This window comes from Poecile atricapillus, chromosome 4 (genome assembly GCF_030490865.1).
Source record: "Poecile atricapillus isolate bPoeAtr1 chromosome 4, bPoeAtr1.hap1, whole genome shotgun sequence".
NCBI classification, from domain to species: Eukaryota; Metazoa; Chordata; class Aves; order Passeriformes; family Paridae; genus Poecile; species Poecile atricapillus.
In genome coordinates, this window is record NC_081252.1 from 49,611,001 (window position 1) to 49,629,888 (window position 18,888).

General features: G+C 47.9%; 1 protein-coding gene and 1 long non-coding RNA gene across 3 annotated transcripts; both read right to left on the reverse strand.

Annotated features, from left to right (window-relative positions):
- Positions 1 to 529: 529 nt before the first annotated feature.
- Positions 530 to 7,021, reverse strand: LOC131579122 (uncharacterized). Of its 2 annotated transcripts, none has more exons than XR_009277633.1 (3): positions 6,820 to 7,021; positions 6,188 to 6,237; positions 530 to 2,800 (listed from the first exon to the last, which is right to left on the reverse strand). It is a non-coding gene; the product is annotated as an uncharacterized LOC131579122 (long non-coding RNA). The 2 variants fall into 2 exon arrangements; XR_009277634.1 differs by having other exon boundaries at positions 530 to 2,814.
- Positions 7,022 to 13,943: 6,922 nt separating this feature from the next.
- GSX2 (GS homeobox 2) lies at positions 13,944 to 15,021 on the reverse strand. The gene is made up of 2 exons (XM_058838647.1): positions 14,568 to 15,021; positions 13,944 to 14,376 (listed from the first exon to the last, which is right to left on the reverse strand). Exons 1-2 carry the CDS (start codon positions 15,019 to 15,021, stop codon positions 14,036 to 14,038), a joined length of 795 nt encoding a protein of 264 aa, XP_058694630.1. The 3' UTR covers positions 13,944 to 14,035.
- Positions 15,022 to 18,888: the final 3,867 nt, after the last annotated feature.

The following is an 18,888-nucleotide window of genomic DNA, read 5'->3' on the forward strand; positions in this document are numbered from 1 at the left end:
AGGTAACCTACAGGAAGACATAGAATACTGGGATGACAAACTGTTAAAAGCAAAAGGGCAGGCGACTCAAGGGTATAAACAAATGCATCAGCATTCACCAGCACTCCTTAATACTGGGTTGATCTGGAGTAGTGAGTTAGACAGACAATAGCATTTGCAAAACTCTGGTCTTGTCTCTCATCATCTGTACTTGGTGATGCATTATTTTCATCCTCACTCAACATAAGAGCAAGAAATGTCAGTAAGTGTCCTCTAAGACACATAGCAGAGGGAAGCTCCAACAAACAATACTTTCTGCAAGAAACTGAGAAACAAGTAAATAAAACCAGCTGTGGCAATGTAAAAGCAGTGACAGATTACCATACAATCTTAGCAAAGATCTATTTTGAATTAAGGGGCTGTTTGAACTGTGTAGCAAATGGAGCAGAGTAGTTTGGTTCCTTGAGGCTTAACAGCAGATTAATGAAACCTTAGAAGAACAGAAAAAGAAAGCTGATAGAAATACTCCTGCACTTCTGTTATTTATTATTAAATTGCTGCTATTTCACAGCATTGCAGATGATGCCATTGCTGCATAAAAGCATTAGCTCCTTTTCCTGTGGATACCTACAATGCAAACTTCAGTATCTTCAGATTTGCATTTGAATATAAACCTTCAGAGAGAATACATTTCATTTAGATAACATATTGGCACCTCCTTCTATTTCATAAACCTGCACATATGGAAAATTATTTTGGCCTCATATTTCTGAGAAGCACAAATGTGTTGTGATCCATTCAAATAAACACTCACACTTACTCCAGTACATAGCACTTCCAGTCTTCTCTTGTGCTTCAAAACCTATTCCTTTGACTCAGAATACTGATAATAAATTTAACATGGGATCAGTGGCTATATGGTGGCTATGGTGGGTAACTTCCAAATACCACAGTAGCAGAAGTGCAACAGAGTCCTAAAAAAGGAGCATTTTTAGATTATTAAAAAGTATTGAAAAATGCAAATCAGGAAAAACAGCTAATTTGTCTGGCACAGATAATTAAAACAGGAGTATACAAATACTTTTTGTGTTAGATATAAGACCTAATTGAGGTCTAAAAGTGAAGTCATCACCCATCCCATCTCCTTATCTGTGGTACATATCTTCTTTTAAAAAATAAAATTTACATTAAAAACTTCACCTAGGTATATTTTCCCCCATGAGTAGCCCTTAAAATTGTCATTTATTTGCTAAAAGATGTATAATATTGGGATTTTCTGAGTGTTCTGATAGTATACCAAATGTATAGAGATATATAGAGAGATACATAGGTATCTACATTAGTCATAACACTTTTTAATCAGTGTTAAATAAATTCTGTTAACAAATTCAAATGGTTTGCAAAAAATATACCACAAGAGTTGGAGAATCACCTAACTGGAGAGATTTGGCTTCACCTTGGCCTACACTTACTCTCAGTCTTGCTGCAGCCCTGCTCCAAGTCTGGCTTCAAGATTTAGCAGCTCTCTAACAGTCCCCAGGAGGTTTTCCATAAGGATCTGTTTGACCCTCGCTGTAATTCACTGCTGAATTCCTGCCCCACTTTTCTTCTGGCTGTACACAAACCCACCAAGCTGTGCCTACAAACCAGCAAAGCCTCCTCAGTGCTTTCCCAAGAGGGTGGGAAATGGCCAACAGGGTGAAGTGGCCCAGGCAAATATCACCATCCTGCTTCACTTTCTGAAATAATTAAAGCAAAACTTTCCTGCTGCTTTCTGCTCCAGCTAGTTAATGTATGTGAGCAAACTCCCATTTACATATACATCCTGCTTTGCTTGTGCAAACTTGGGTTTGCATGGACACTTCAAGGTTTGTTTTGTCCAGTTGTGTTTGCACATATTGCCCTGAGCCAGGCACAGGGCTTGATGTGTTTGTCCCTTGACCTTTTTTGCTGAGAATACAGTTCATCTTAGCAAAAAACATCCCATTTTTTAAGTACTCTAAGTGGATGGAATAGGCTGATACCAAAAACATTGCTTTAGTCACTGTAACATCACTTTCATGTTGCTATAGAACAGTTAAAATACATTTCTTGATCATCATTAACGAAATTACAATGGAAGTTTCTGTTTTCCAAAGATGAAAATGTATTTGCTAATTCACTGCTCCAGGGCTACAAGCATGCAGTGGTTCTAGCAAAGAAACCAGCAAATTACACAAAATAGAGAGCCAAAGGGTGTTAAGACCACACAAGTGTACCTTGTTAGGACTGGAAAGGGTTACCTTTGTGCCATTCCCTTTCTCATTTACAATCATTGCCCCTAGAATGGATTCATGTTGTGCCATTTTCTCTTCTAGCTACAATAACAATGAAGTTTTCAAATCCCCGTCCCCTCTTTGATTTGATGGTCATTCCTGTTCCCTCTTTTATAGAGTCTGGCAGCCTGAACAGTAAAATCACCAATGAATCAAAATACTCCTTTTCTTAGGGAAAACTTTTGTTCTCCACTTTTTTTTTTTTTTCAACTTTCACCTTTTGCTTTCACCATACCTTCCAAAGAGAGCCCAGGGGGGAACCACCCAGCTCCCCTGAAGTGACCCCGAACTTCCAAACTTCAGTCTTTTCTTCTGCTGCAGTGATTCCCACTCTCCATCAGGTGGCATTAGTTCAAATTCTATCTTGGAGCAACTTGGTCCAGTGACTGTTTCCCATTAAAGTCCTTCTCCGAGTTGGCTGGACCGTGTCTTCTTTCACTCCTTGTTTCAGACCTGGATGTTGCCCATCTGTAGAGCTGTTAATTCTGTAGGCTTGCCGGCATTCCCTGCCAAAAAAAGCCTTTGCAAATGTATACCATTTGGATTAGTAAATAATCTTTTCAAATACAAAATTTCCTGTGAGTTTCTGTAGTTCCTTTCAGTGCATAGAAAGAACTGTGCATGCACATGGGTGATAGAACATATGCGTATAAAACCAACAAAAGAACAAGAAACCATTGCCCAACATTATTCCCCTTGTTTCCAAAGAGTAAAGATATTAAAAAGGTGAAAGAGAAACATTTCCTTATCTCATTCCTAAATAATCTCCAAAAAAGAAGAAAGTAATTACACAAATCCAGCAAAACCAGTTGTTTCTGTGTTGTTAATTCTGTGAAAGACGGCATTTTATAATAGACAGGTTGGGGTATAATACACTCTGCTTTCCTATGAAAAATCTTACAAAAATATTACTGCAAAATGTGACCTAGAAGATTCACACGTTCCCTCAAGATAAGCTGAAACCTGAATAAGATGAAATGGGAAAGCCAAGGTGAAGATACAGAGAGGGGCAGGCTGGCTGAGGACTGCAGCTTGCTCCAGAGGCTGGGGAAGTTGGAGCTGACCATTCTCAATTAGGGTAAGGCAGAAATAGTTTTCAAACATCTATATCTCCTGTTTACATTTTACTCAAAAAATAGTCTTTCATTTCAAATGTTAAATTTCTTAAAATGCCCGGAGTTTGCCTTGGTGGGAGGGGGCATCAGGGAGAGCACTAACATAAGGAAAAAATAGTGAATCTCTTTCATTTCTCCTTAGAGTATGGGAAGAATTAAACACAAGACTAACAAGGGGGAAAAACAGTTATGAAAACAACAACAGATCAGTGCTGTCCTTTGCTCTAAATATGCACTATGTTTACTCTCTCCTCTTCCTGTAATTTTATGCAAGTCTTTTCTTTTTAAGTCAAAATCCCCTAGTTCTTATAGTCAAAGGACCACCAAAGTATATCATCTTTATGGCTTCAGGCAGATTGTGGTTCCTGCTGATATTCCTGTATCTCAAGCAGAGCAGAGGTCTTCCTCTGGAAAAAAACTCTTTCAAAGCCTGCATTTACACTGATGGTTTTTTAAAACCATCTCAACTTTGACCTAGTAGCTGTGGGAGTGCAGGTTCTGCCAGCAGATGATACTGTAAATATCATATTCTAAAGAGACTAAATTTATGACAATGATCTGTCTGAGCCTTCATCTGTCTGTCTCTCAAGCTTGTCCACTCTCATTTTGGGATCTATTAGCCAATGTCGATTAGAAAAGTGTAGAAGTCAATCAGATGTACTGGTGCTCTGTCCTCCCATGTAGATGCAGGGCTGTAAAGAGGATGACCTGATCACATGCTTTAACTTTGTGTATTTCTCAAGAAATGGAATGAAGGCAAGGGCAGAGATTTCCATAGAAAAGAACAAAAAGAGCAAAACATGAGACAATTCAGAGAACCATGAATGACCAGAGGCAAAGGCTGTCATTTTCAGCAACAACACTGTCCTGTGTCGTGAGATTCCAGCATAAACAAGGCTGACACACATCATTCTGGCAGCCTGCACTTCTCAGGAATCACTTTCATTTACTTGTACAGGATTTCCCTCAATGCAAAAAGTTGCATTACCCCCTTTGCTTGTCCGATGGGCACAGTGCCTGTACCCTCAGGATGGTGAGCTCCAGCAGTGCTGCTCCAATCTCAGCAGCATCAAGTGGCTCAGATCAGCACTGTGGCAGGGGACACACGTCCTCCCACCCCATGGAGACACCCCCAACAACTGCTGGCCCTATTACCTATACTGATAGTAAAGACAATAAAGAAACCCTCCAAGTATGAAGGTGATGGTCTCAGTCTTGTTCCTGAATATTTCTAAAAGCATCAAGTCCCAAATCAAGGTGTTTGAAGGACTCAGTGCTTGTTTTGGAAAAGCTCTTTAGCTGGGGGTTTCTTTCTTCTCAAGCTCATGTATAATGGCAGCTCTCCATCCCTAAATCAAATTTATAGCTTAAACTCATTCTGATAATTAGTTCTGAAGACAAAAGTTCTGCTCGTTCTGTTACAAACTGGGAGACTGTCTGAAGAAGCAATCCATTGCTGAGGCAGATTAGTGGGGAGTAATATGCATTTGCGACTCAATAAATTTTACCTTTGCCTAAGAAAGAAAAAATATAAAAGCTTGAGAGCTACTTTCTGTGTATGCAATCACTTACTCATATTTAATAGCAATTAGAAAAGAGAAAAAAAATTTACAATTTTACTGCAATTTGACAACTTTTGCTAAAATTTCTGTGCATTGAACTGCCACAATCTGTTAAATTGTACATTGACTAAACACACTCTGTCCTGCATTAATTACAAAAGACAAATCAGATCTTGAAAAATGTTTTAGCAAGAGAAAATAGACAATACCAAAACTCCCAAAAACTCTTATGATCTTTTTGTAATGACAGCATCATTTCAATAATGATTTTAAACTGGTAACATGAAATTGGCAGGTTGTGCTGAAAAACAACAATGCAAACAGAAAACCACCCCTCCTTATGGCTTTTCATTTGACTACCAAGAAATGAAATTTTAAAACAAAACTATGGGAGCAGATGAAAACAGTTACAACAAAATTAAAACTGATCTTAATAGCATCAAGTAGCAATTTTTCCTGTTACTATTCTAGCTCCCCTCAGGGTTATTACAGATTTGAGACCAGCAAGATTGACTCACCTACACTGTTCTCCTGTATTTGGTTGAGGCAATCACAATTGTAAAAAATGTCTAAGACACATAGTGGTGTCTAGCTCAAACCAACTCATCATAGGATCCCTGTCTATCCACTCCAGAAGATGTATCAAAAGCCAGGACTGGTCTTTCAAGGGAATGGAAACAAAAAAGAAATATTTCTCTCCTTCCCCTTACCTAAACTGGAGATGTCTACTTGCTTTTCAGTAGCAACACTGAAGACATGAGGCCATGACTACTTTAAAAACAGTTCACAAAGAATACAATAAGGGTGGTTAAAATTTAAATATACTGGAGAAAAAATGGAATACCAAGTTTTGTTCAAATGCATTTTACGTGTCTTATGTTCCTTGGATTAATGCAATTTGCATCTTCTGCATGTGTGATTGACCACATTCTGGCTTAAACTTCATGGCATTTTGAGAAGACTGGAAGCATGGAGAGATGGAATTTTCTCCATCATGTTATACTGTACAGAAGAAAAGGGAATGATCTGTGCTCACATGTATGCATTGGTGGTCAGGGCTGAAGATTCCGTGGCCCCAAATGCAGTTCTGTGTGCAGTGGCACATAGGCCTGAGCTAAAATTCCTCTCCTGTTACAGGAGTCAGATTATTTAGGGTAAGGTGACTACAATATGTAAGCTATTTCTCAGACACTTTGGGAAATTGTGTTTTACATACCAGCTACAGCTATGCATATATTATGGCTTCTTGGCTCAGGAAGGTAGAACCTGAAAGCAAATGAATAAATTAATTGTCTGGGTCAATCTTAGGTATTTTGTCTGGATGGCCTTCGGTCCACCCTGGGGTTTCATGCCCCTCAGCCTGTGAAAACCCTTTGGCAGCTCACAGCTGACCTCTGTTGAGTGACAGTTAAGAAAGAAAGAGAGAATTCTTACAGAACACCGACAGCTTTGCCAGTATATTAATAGACAGTTTCACAGCGCAGTCCTGAAGCCTGGCAGGAAACTTTCCTTGCTCCTCTTTGCAAGAGGATGCTCCTGCCGCTCTGCTCGAGACTGGGCCCGCTGTGGCTCCATGGGCCGGGACTTGTGCGCCCCGGGGAGCGCCCACCTCGCCCCTCCTCCTCCTACCACCCCTGCCACCAAATTACATATATAGATAACGGGAATGACACATAAAACACCAAACAAACATACCCAACACCCAACCCAGACCCGCGGTTGTTGGTACTTTTCACCGCCCCTTCGCATAATGAATATATATTCGCGTTTCCTCCCACTCTCCCAATGGGCTACCAGCTGCAGAAGTACTGAATAGCGAGCTTAATTGGGCTTTGTCATGCAGAATACCTCCATTTTCTATAGCAGGTTACAAAGGGGGCCTTGGCAGACGTGGCGGGCTCCTCTGGCGACGGCGGGTCCTGCCTGGCTGCGCCCAACACCTCCGCACACCGCGCAGGTAGCGCCTCTGCCACCACCCCCCCGGCGTGGGGTCACCTCCAACCCAGCACCCCCAGCACAGGGTCAGCTCCAACCCAGCACCCCCAGCACAGGGTCAGCTCCAACCCAGCACCCCCAGCACAGGGTCACCTCCAGCCCAGCACCCCCAGAACAGGGTCACCTCCAGCCCACCGCCCCCAGCACAGGGTCACCTCCAGCCCACCGCTGTCCGAAGCTGCCCGATGCAGGATCACAGCTGCTTTTCCGCTGCTCCCCAGGCTGCTCCCAAACGCCCCCGGGACACTCGGATCCGGCCGGATCCCTTTCCCTTTGCGAGCACGGCAAGAATGTCAGAGTTTATTGCCGACACGACCTTTTATGAAAACTCGGACCTTACGACCAAGTGTTCCGGTTTCATAGTAAATTGGTGTGGTCAGGATTAATTGGCAAACCCCGGACTCAAAGAGATTTTCCATTATGGGTTAATCATATATTCTCTATTTGATATAAATTATGTAGAGTACGGGGTGTCAATATTCACCGTGAATTACAGCTAATTACCATTTGGAATCTAAGCTACTACTTCTGCCCATTGATTGACATTGTTTTCTTCAGACTTATCTTTCCCCGCTCTTGTTTCTTGTTTTGACAGTTTAAATCCAGGTCTATATGACATAGAAAGCTAATAAAATTCTCATTTCATTGTTAATCTGATTTCATCGCAGTATAGGTTTTACCCTCACACCTGCGTAGCAGGGTGTAATTCCATTAATAATAATGATAAAAAAAACCCTAAATCAACATATTCATTGCATGTCTTTTCCCTGATGATATATTGTGAGCAGTGAGAGTTGAAAAAGAGCCATTTATTCTCACCGTGAATGAGTCTGCCTGGAACTGAAGACTTCACCTGCCTCCTCAGTCAATTAGGAATGTATCGAAAATTCTACCAGAAAACGAGTTAAATTAACCGTTAGCTAATTTCCTTGTGTCCCTCCTACATAATCCCCCCTTTTCAGCTTGCCCCAGAAATTACCACATGTTGCAAGGTTCAAATAGTGCCTAATGAAACAGTGACTAAATGGTTCTCTCAAACCCACAGAGAAGCCCTTTCGCTGTGCCTTCAAAGCCTGGGGGGCTGCAGCGGTCGGGGGTCCTCATCTTAAAAAAGATTTTACATCTATATATATATAAAATAATTATCGAGTTTGGCAGCAAAATCTCCCCCGGCAGGGCTGCGAGGTCTCTCCCTTCCCAGCGCGAACACTCCGGGGCTGCGGCAGCCCGGCTGCCCCCCGCGCACAGGGGAGGTGTCGTCCCGCCGGGACTCGAGGGGACCTGCGGGGACACGGCCATGGAGAGACTGTCCGTAAACACGTGGGAAAGCACACGGGCTGCCTGGGGAATTCCAGACAACTTTCTTTCCAGCTCTCTGTGTCCGTGCTTCCTCCGAGGGTGTAGAAACTGGTTTGGAAAGCTCTCCCCTGTATTGCTGGGCAGCGTTTCTCGCCGTCGAGGCGAGGTCTCCCTTTCGCCTGCTTTACATTCACACGGAGGCTGAGCACTTTTCTCTATTTCATACAGCAGTTCCACGTAAATTGTAAACCTCAGATTTACCGAGGTTCCTTAATTTAAGGACGGCAAGAAAAAAGCCCCGGCAATCTTCTATGTAAAACCCTCCCGAAGAGAAGCTTTGCCCCGCAGTTACGAGCTCTCATTTCTGTCTAAAGCGGCTTCACTGAAGTGTCATCTACTAAAACTCGGTGAATTCCGCAAAGAGAGTAGAGTCACTTATTTGAAACGGTAAGGCTAATACAAAGTCATCAAAGCACTATGGTTCTTGTCTTTAAGTGACAACCCTCTTTATTGAACTGTTTGAAATACGCCTTCTGCTTTTCAATGTCTCTCTATCCATCTTTGTCTGCTCTTCAGAAAAGCAGACAATATAAAGCAAAGCCTGGCGAGCTCCCCACGCTCTGGCTTGGGCAGTGCCAACGTTAGCCTTGAAATTGTCACTCCTTCATTAATCTGAAACTAGTTATTTTTCCAGAGCACACAGCACACGCTTCCGATCTCTTTGGGTTCGCTTCCAACAGCTTAAATCCCCCCGGACACGCCGGCTGGGGTCGGGGCAGGGGGGAGGCGTGGAGGGGCCGAGGCCGGCGCATCGCCCTGAGCGGGGCCGGCTGGGAAGCGCGCAGGGGGGCGGAGAGGGGCGCGGAGCAGATCCTGCGTGAAATCGGCCCTTTCACGGCGGGGCTGAGCGCGCTGCAGCGCGGACACACGCCCCGAGGTTTTCCGAGTGGCACACTGGGCTGGGGCTGTTTGTTATTCCGCTGTCATGCGGGACACCCCGGCAGCTGCCCGGCGCACGGCTTTCCGCCACTGGGGGGGCCCGGCGGAGCCAGGCCGCCTTCCCACCCAGGACCCCCGGGCCCGGGCTCCAGCCTTGCCCCGGCTTTCTCGCCCAGACAGAGACCCGGTTCAGCCGGCGGAGGTGCGCGGGGGCTGCGGGGTGCGCTCCCCTCTCTAGTATTTAACATGATTTTCGAGCAGCCGCGAAACTCACGCAACAGCAACAGTGGGGACGGGGGCGGGGGGGGGGGGGTGTAGTTTTTTTGGCCGGGTGTCTTTCCCGAAGGACTGCATTCTGTCATCTTTAGTCTCCGGATCCAGAATGGGGGTGCTCCCAGCCCTGTCCGCGTCCTCCGAGCTGGTGTCAGGACGCTCGCCGGGGTCCCGGAGCGGTGGTAATAGGGCTCGCCCCTTCCTTGCCATCTTATCCCCGTGGGCGTCACAGAAACTCCCGAGTGATCCTTTCTGGCCGTGGCCTCGTCCTGCGGCTGTGCCGTCGACTGAAGCGTCCAAGAGGGAAAAGGAGCCCCGGGCAGCAGCCGAGCCGCCGAGCAGCGCTGCCCCGATTCGGCTGCCCCTGCCCGCAAGGGCAGCACCAGGCACCGGGGAGCCGCACCTCAGGCCGTGTCCCATGGAGGGTAGGTCAGCGGGAAGGGCAGGAGCAAGAAATTAGGACAAACTAGAGGTGGATGCAGCGGGATTAGATAGACTGCCCCTCTCTTCCCCAGCTCCAACCGGAGGTACTGGGGAAGGAGAGTTTCCCGCAGTCCCCTGGCCTGGATGCTTGCACTGTGAGCCCTCCTCTCCGTGAGTGTTTGGGGCTTGACTGATGAGCCTAGCCTGCCCCATACCCCCCAGGGAGGATGTGCAGCCGGCCAGAACACTGAGCTCTTTGGTCTGGGAATCTCTGGAACGTACCTGCCCCTGTGTCCCAGATAAACCACGGGTGGAAGTGAGGAGCTGATGCAAGGGCCTTCACTTCCCCAAGTCTGGTAGAGGTGCGAGATGCTAGAAATGAACATCTTGGCAGGAGCTCAAACAGTGGAGAAAAGCTTCAGCAGCGCCTATGGGAACTTCAGGACAGGGCTCAAAAGAGCAGATGAGGGAGCGTGCTGTCTTCAGCACTGCAAAGTTCCATCAGCCCACGGCCAATGCTGCCCGTGGGCTAACTCATCTGATCAGGGCATGGGAGCAGGTTCAACCAGGGGATCCACAACCAGAGAAATCAGTACCATGACCTCAGCTGTGCAGACCAAGGTCAGGGAAACTCCTCAAGATAGATGTTTTCTTCTTCCAATTTTTTTTTTTTTTTTTTAATAATTGAAAAGAGTTAAGTAGAATTACAGTTAGAAAATAAATATCTCAAGGGGAAAGCTTTTCTGGAGGGATGCTAACCCAACAAGTTACAGAAGGCCTGTAGCAAGGTCATTCACACAAACATGAGTCACATCTCTTGTTCAAACACTCAGGCTTTAGTTGTGTGACCTTCCCCTTGCGGATCCTTGCTTGTAGGGGGCCCAGTGCAGCAGCTGCTGGGGGGGCTAAGTGACCCAGAGGGTCATTAGGGGCTGTTCCACACCTGAAATCCACCCAGGACACAGGTAACTCCTCTGCCACCAAGTTAAGCCACGAGTGGCTCCATCAGGAGCTGAACACTGCCTGTCTTAGGCACTGGATGAGTGAGGGGAAAATATTGCACTTCACACTTTGTGGGAAGAAAAAAAATTAATAGAAAAAAGAAGGGGGAGGGTGCAGAAGGAAAAACCCAACATATTTTAATATAAATTTGCCTAAATCTCAAAATGTTGAATGCTGGATGGGGAAACCCTACAAAACAATTCCCACAAATTACAGTACATTCAACTTCTGGTGGTGCTTCTGTCACACTGACTTGAACTGCCAGATTCTGGTCAAGCTGGTTGTGTCAGCCTTCTGAGATGTGTGAGGGTAAGCCACTGCATCATTCCTCTTTTCCAAAGTTTTTTACATTGAACATTTGCTTTGAAATAAAATGAAATGTTGTCTCAACTGTCCCCATGACAGTTTGCATGTGATGATGATAATAATATGTGACAATTACCTCCCAACCCTTGAAAGACACATGTAAGCATTGATTACTACAAGAAAGATCAACTAACTCCATTTCCCTATTATTTTTAAGAAATTGCTAAATACTGCAATGAAGAGGAATCTCACTGTTCATCTTCTAGAAACAGAGGGAAATAGCAATTTATTCACTAAGGCACATACTTCCACAGAGTTACACTGAGAACATATACACTCTATCAAGTCTATCTTTGCAGTTTTAAAATATCTTTGAGTTTTGCAGTCTTAGATTTCAGAGTCTGTGATGCTTTTTCTCACCCAGCAAAGTTTCACTTTCCCAGGCTGCTGCAGGCCTGTTGACTCTCTTCTGTTACAGTATGGGATGACAATGCTGAGAGGGTGGGCAGTACTTTCTGTGGAACTAACCCCTCCTCCCAGAGCTTCAAGGCTGGAAAAGACCCACTGTGATTATAGAAGCAAGTTAGACACAGGTGAACAGGGGAAGCAGAGAATCAACAGCTTTCAGATTCCATCTCGGCAGATTTTAGGGGAAGAGGGGACAACCCCCTCAGCCATACCCTCGATGAAGTCCCCCTGGGAAGGAGTCACAAGGACCTCAACCCTTTGGCTCTTTGGTCTCCCCAGCCTGGCAATTGAGGGGACTGCCCGCTGGGGTAACCAATATCCCAAGCCACCCAGCTGGCATGTGGGCTGCTGGCCTCTGCAGTCAGCTCAGCAGTGAAATGATAGTGGTATGGATCAGGGAGATTGTGTATTTATTTCCCAATTCCAGGCTAGAAACTTCAGTCCTGCCTTTCCTTTCCCTTCCCATTAGACGTGGTTACGCTGACTCTGCCCCAAGCCCTGAAGCTGGTCCAGGATGTGGGGTAGTGCCCATACCAGGCTCTCTCCATCCTACCCCAGCCCTGCCGATGCACCTGGCCTCTCCTTCAAGACAGCCAAGCAGCACAAGTGCCACTGTGCTGGGGCTGCAGCTCTCTTCAGTGTCTAGGGTGCTTGCAGGCAAGTCAAATTGGAGACATACCTCTGAGCTGCAGCTCTGAAGTTAGGGATCAAACATGATAAATAAACATGATTGTTGAGGGAATTATTTACAAAAAATGTTTTGGCAGTTTCGCAGGTTGAAGTTAAAAGTGTATATTGGATTAGTGGAAAATCCACCCAAGGAAAAGATGAGAGAAGTAACATAATGTGCAAAAGGCACTTCTGATTTGCTCATATTGCTTGCTGTATACAGACTTGCTGCCTGCCAGTACTGCAGGAACTACGAAAAAGTTATGAAGAGGCTCATTTGAGACCGGCCAGCTCCAGGTCCATGCAGATCTCACCAGCCGCCTGCAAGGAGTTGAGGATGAGGATGCCCAAGGCAGAGGCAGGGTGGGACCCGTGGCGGGGCGCTGCCCGACGCAGATTGCAGAGAACTTCAACCTTGTCTCAGCCTAACGGGTTTGCACTCAGATCTTCTCCCTAACCGCCAGGCATCTAATGAGCACCTACTAAATAGCACACCAGACAACAGGAACATACAGACAGATGCTAAAAGAGCTACCTCTTCCGGCGTCAGAGGGAAAAAAAAAAAAAAAATCCCTGCTCCCTGCTTAACATCAACCCGTATAATAATTTAAGGGGAGTTTCAGTCTGGTGAAGGGTCGGGGTGTGCAGCCAGCCCCCTGTGTGCGGGATCCCGGCTCACAGCCCTTCGCTCCGGCCCCGTGCCGCGACCGGCGGCCCTGGGCCAGCGGCAGCCGCGTGTCCCCAGCCGGTGCCGCCGGGCCAGCAGACGGGAGAAAGCTGTCAGTCGCCAGGAGGGCGTGCGCTGGATCCGGCTGGGAAGGAGCACAAGGCTGCTGCTGGACTCAGAGGATCGGCTGTATTTGCATTCCGGCCGGAGCGGAGTCCCCCCCCTTCTCCGCCCCCCAGCCGTCCCGAGTCACAGGGGAACAGAAAACACGTTCTTGTTAGTAGCCGATTGCTTTTATTGTCACTCTTTACGCAGATCTGACACATATACAGCGATGCTTTCACCGTACGAAGGACAAGGACTGCAAAGAGAAGTACCTTGCCCAGACAGTCCACCCTCGCTGCTGCGACTGGGCTGGCACTTGATGGTAGGAAGAGGGAGCCGGGGGGATAAGAAAAAAAAAAAATTAAATTCTCGTCCGATCTCATTTATTTAAATAAATATAAATATATTTTTTATATAAAACTATTCACAGACAAACAACCGTCCCAAACCCAAACGGGCGATTTTTATGTCATTTCTTATTTTTGTTAATAAGTCCGTCCAGAAGGTTCTCTACAGGTTTTAGCTGGCTTTTCAGGTTTTTTTAATGTCTCGCCTTTCGGTTTCAAATGCATTTCTTTTTTTCCTTTAAATTGCCTGGGGGTATACAGAGGAAGGCACCCCGGGCCATGCGAGCCTTGTCCCATGTTACATTTTAGAAAGAGCAGGTGCCCTCTCCCGGGGCTACATAAATAACGTTTTGGTTGAACTCCCCTGACTAAAACATTTACATTCCGAAAATATATTTATATATATATATATATATATATATATCTTTCTGTTACTGCGAATGAATGACAATTAACCCTTCGCGGCGCGGGGGCAGCCCGCTGCAGGTCAGCGGTCCGTGGGCAGCGGTGCCAGGTGTGCCGCCGTGCCGCCACCTCGCTCCAGCGGCGGGAGCCGAGCTCCGAGCCGGGCTCATAACGGGGAGATCTCTTTATCCTCGGTAGCCGATGAGGGGGATAGAGACTCTTCATCCTCCGAGCGGGGGTAATGGCCCTGGCTGGTGCTGCACTTGCAGCCTCCGTGCGAGTTTCGCTGGGTGCCTTTGCCTTCTTTCTTGTGCTTCACCCTCCTGTTTTGGAACCAGATTTTCACTTGCTTCTCGGACAGGTTCAGGTACGTGGCTATCTCGATCCTCCGCAGCCGGGACAGGTACATGTTAGAGGAGAATTCCCTCTCCAGCTCCAGGAGCTGGGTGCTGGTAAAAGCAGTCCTCATCCGTTTCCCATTTTGAATTTGGCTGGATTCGGACCCTCCTGGACGGGAGAGAAATGTGAACTTCAGCGGGACAGGGAAAAGGGGGGGAGGGGGGCTAGAGACAGACAGACATACAGACAGAAAGAGAGAAGACTTTCCCCAGCAGCTTCCCGACCAGGAGCAGCCGCTCTTCCTTGGGAGCGCCCCTTCTCCCGCTGCCCCCCTTCCCCGGCGGCCGCAGGGCTCCTACCCATGCCGAGGCAGTGAAACCTCCGGGGGTCGCTGACGCTGTAGGAGGTGGCGCCGCAGGCAGGTGGGTGATGCGCAGGGTGTCCCAGGGCGGCGGCGGCGGGCACCGAGGCTGCGGGCGGCGGGTGCTGCGGCGGGTGGTGAGCGTGGCCGCTCCGCGGGCAGCACTGGGCCTCGCCTGCAGCCGTGGGGAACTGGCTCTTGAGCAGAGGGATGGCCCCGCCGGCGCTGCCGCCGCGGGAGGAGTGCAGGTGCGAGGTGACACAGAGCGGGCAGACGCAGAAGGCGCCGCTCTTTCGGGACGGGCAGCCCGGGCCCGACACCGACATGACGAGGGGGGAAGGCATGCTGAGAGGGATGAAGAAGTCCTGGCCGTGATGATGCTCAGGAAGGGACGGAGCCGGCCTCGAGGAGTCTTTGATGATTAAGGAGTCGACATAGAAGGAGCGTGACATCGCGGAGGGCTGCGAGGCCGGGGGCGGCTCTCCCAAAGTCGGGTTTTCCCTGCTTGGCCAAGTTGCCACTGAAGTCCTGGCGAGTCGAGAAGGTGCTTATGTTTGAGAGCTGAACAAAAGGGTCCCTGGAGAGGGCTGGTCTTAAAGTCCCCCCGCCTGGATCCCCTGCGCCGGGGTTTTATATCAAGTATTTAAACACGTGATGGCTGAAAGCCTCGCAGATCTAAATCTCCCCGGCTTCCCAGGCCGGCAGGAGAGGCTGCCGGGGGGGACCAAAGCGGGGTAGGGGAGGGGGGCAAAGTGTGCGTGCTTGCTCGTTGCCCGATGACTTCACTCCTTTGCCTCCGCCTCAAATAAATTATAGGAGCAGAGAAAGCGGGGAGGGGGCGGCTGCTCCGCGGCCCCGTCACACGTCGCGTTAGCAGGCATGTCCCTCTGTCAACACACCCGGGATGCTGGGGATAAAATTAATCGGAAGGAGTTTCTGCTCGGGGGCTTTCCCCGGGGAGAACGCTCCTTTCCCTCGCAGGGAGGGAAAGAGAGGTGAAAGCAGGTAATGCTCTGGAACAAGCGGTTCAACTCCGCCTCCCTCACCCCCAGTAAAACATCCAAAGGGCCGTGGATCCCACGGAGGCCTGGGGCTAACACCTTTACCCAGTCCGGCCCACTCCCCGCACTCAGGACTCCCTCAGGAGGCCCTTTCTGCATCAGAGGAGCCAGGTACACAGATGCAGCCACGGATATAAAAGCTAGGGACGGAGCGCGTTTGTGTGTCTGCGCATACATATGCACGTGGGGTGGGTTGGGTGGCTTTTTTTCCTCCTCGCCCTTTTCACCTCAAGTGAATCTTGCCAAATTGGCAATTACTGCAACGGACAAAGCCTTCAAATATCTGGACACTTCTCAGCCAAACGGTATCAAAACGGAAAACTTCCAAGCGAACTTCCCCGACCGCTCCAGGACCGCAGTGCCCAGCGCTAATGAAAAGCGAACATGTCAGGGAGGGATTCTTTGATCTCCACCAAGTTTGCTGAAGCAATCATTCAAAGTAAAATTGGATAAACAGCTAAATACGGTCGGTGGCTCCGAAGCATTTCAGAGTGCATTACAAAGCCAAGGTATTCGCAGCATATTACGCGATTTTCCAATGACCTGTTTTATGGGAGTTTAAGAAGAGACTTATCGTTAATAGAAGGACTATCGCGTTCCTGTTTAGCAGATGCGAAGCGGCGTTTAAAACAGACTGCGGATCCCATCCCACTTGACACGGGAAAGAGAAGTGACAATTGTGCTCTAAAGCAGAAAACACAGACTACGCCTGATTACCAGAGGCTGAACAGAAACTCAGGAGTGCAGCAATAGCCAAAACGTGTTCAGAAGAGGTTTTCATGCTCAAGGGCCGGGTCGCGGACATCCTACCATCTCTCCTGCACACCCAGTCTCCCGCTGTTAAACCCAGCAAAATAAAACCGCCTTCTAAAGGAGCCGGCATTTCCTCGCCCCTGGGACCAGCAAGACTCGGCGGTGCAACTCGAGCCTTGCTGAGAGGGGCCAGCTCTCGAGCGGCTGTGCTGTCCCTACCCCGTCCCCATCCCCAACCCCAGCCCCAGCCTGCCGCGGGCAGTGCCGCTGTGCAGGGCCCCCTGTGCAGGGGCCGGCTCTCCCCGAGCCCTGCTCCCCTTTGCCCCGCACGTCCCCGGGCAGGCACGATGCAACAGCGTTTTTAGGGACACTCCGCGCTCGGTGATCTGAGGATTTATGGATAGCAATTAAAGTTTTATGAATTGCAGCTGAGGCCTGTTATGTGGCTATTTGAATGTGATTAGAATTCAATTAGAAAGTGTTTACCGGCCGGCGGGGGCTCCTGAGTGTAAACAGACAGCTATTCCAGCAATGCGCTAATCCCGCGTCTTGTGACAACAATTAGGGGCTCGCGAGGTTTAGGCGGGTCGGCTCCAACCTCACCTACTTTTCCCCAAACCTCTGCCCAGGGCTCAGCCGAGGCCCCGCAGCCGCCAGGCCCCGGAGCTCCTGTGACCGCTGCCCGCGCTGCCGCCGAGGCCCGGGGATATCGGGGGGCTCTGCCTCCTCAGCTCCGCTGGGGCCCGTCAGATTCTAGTCACGGTCACCGTGCACAAGCACAGCATTTCTTGTTTCGGCTCTTCTCGTTTAAAGCAAAGTACGTCTGGAGAAGATTTAAACTAATATCTGCATTTTATTTTAATTTTTTAAATTTTTTTTTCGTATTTTCTTTTTTTTTTTCCTTTAAGAGAGGCTGTTCTGGAAAATGAAAATGTAATAACACAACCCCAAACCTCAGTGGGAAAAGCGGTCTGCAGTGATAGAGTGGATCTGGGGAGGGGGCTGTCGTAAGGGAAGACAGAGCAAGAGTCGGATCAAAATTGCAATTTGTAATTGTTATAATAAACCAAATGCAGTGATAAAAGAGAGTGAGGGAGAGAGAGAAATCACTAAGAAAAAAACACCCCTGAAAGCCAGAGCAAGAAAAGAAGTCATTTGAAAGCAAAGACATCCCAAACCAGGCGGAATGATGCAAGGCGTGCGCCCACATCACATCGGCCTCGTTACAATTTTATTTTTCAATAATTCTGTCCGATAAAATTTCATTGTCCATTAAGTAATCCTCGAAATGAGAGCTCTTATGAGCCTATAATGAGCTCTAATTGCTACGACTGGGAGAGCCACGTGGAAGGATTTAGAAGGTATTAAGCAGTTGGGTACAGAGCACAGGCTGTTACCTAGCCATTACTTTCATAATTCAAGGAGAAAATTAGTCCTTTTAAGGGAAAATCCTTTGATTCCCTTCATTCTGCTCGGGGTGACAGAGTATAGCTTTGTCTGCCTTTAGTTCAAGACAGTGTAACAAATGAGAATGTAACGAAATTGCCCCCTTTTGAAAGTGGAGCAGTTCAAAAAGAACATCAGAGCCGCTCCCCTGGTCCGCCGAGCGCAGGACTGGGTGCTGGTCCCTCTTTTCTTCCAGATGTCTCTAACACCTTTATGTAGAAGAGATTCACGGCTTAAATGACAAAAGCAACTCTCTGCCTTCCCTCCCCCAACCCCGGCAGCTCCCGGCAGAAGAAAAAGCTATGCCCGCCCGGAGAAAGCGCCGGCTTTCAGGCGCGCATCTCCGCCGAGTTCACGGGAGGAGCTGCCCCAGCGGAAAGTGCCGCAGCCCGGGGACACGTTTCGAGCAGGAAAAAAACCAAAAAAAACCAAAAAAACAAAAAAAAAAACCAAAAAAAAACCCCTCCCAAATAAACACCCCAAACCAAAACAACACCCGCAGAGCAGCCGTGGTCACAAACATCACACGGCGGTGACATGCGGTGGCGCTGGGCAGGCTGCGCCCCGGGCTGGGGCAGTTCCCGTACGGGAAAGTCCCGCTCAAAATAAAGCCGTGCGTGGGTAAGCTAGGGGTCGCGGGCTCCTGCGCTATAATCGCATTTATTCGCTACTCTAACATTGATTTCCTATTAGTTTCCAAAGTGATCGGCAATCCCAACGCTGGCCTTTCTGAAGTGAGCGCAATCTAAAGACAGGACTTGCCCCCAGCTCCCATTAAGGAGGTCATTATAAAAGCGTGAACAAGTCTATTAATGTTTTATTGAAAGCGCACCGTTAACTTGTATCCATCCTTTTCTGAAAGTGGCATTGTGATATTGCTGTCTGTGGCACATCTTACCCAATATAGCCCGAGATTTCTCCATTATCTGTAACCAAGCAACACTTTCTGAATACCAAAAATTGAAAAGAACCGCTTAGTCTTCAAGAAAGTCCTCAATAATAGTGGAAAAGAACAAAGATCCAGGAGACAACAAAATGCCACAGGGGTGACTTTTCATG

What these genes read in the sequence shown, in the direction of transcription:
- GSX2 (XM_058838647.1), bottom strand. Translation starts at nt 15,021, where the DNA reads ATGTCACGCTCCTTCTATGTCGACTCCTTAATCATCAAAGACTCCTCG. An exon ending in GTTTCACTGCCTCGGCATGG is followed by an intron (nt 14,377 to 14,567) that starts GTAGGAGCCCTG and finishes TCTCCCGTCCAG; the next exon opens with GAGGGTCCGAATCCAGCCAA.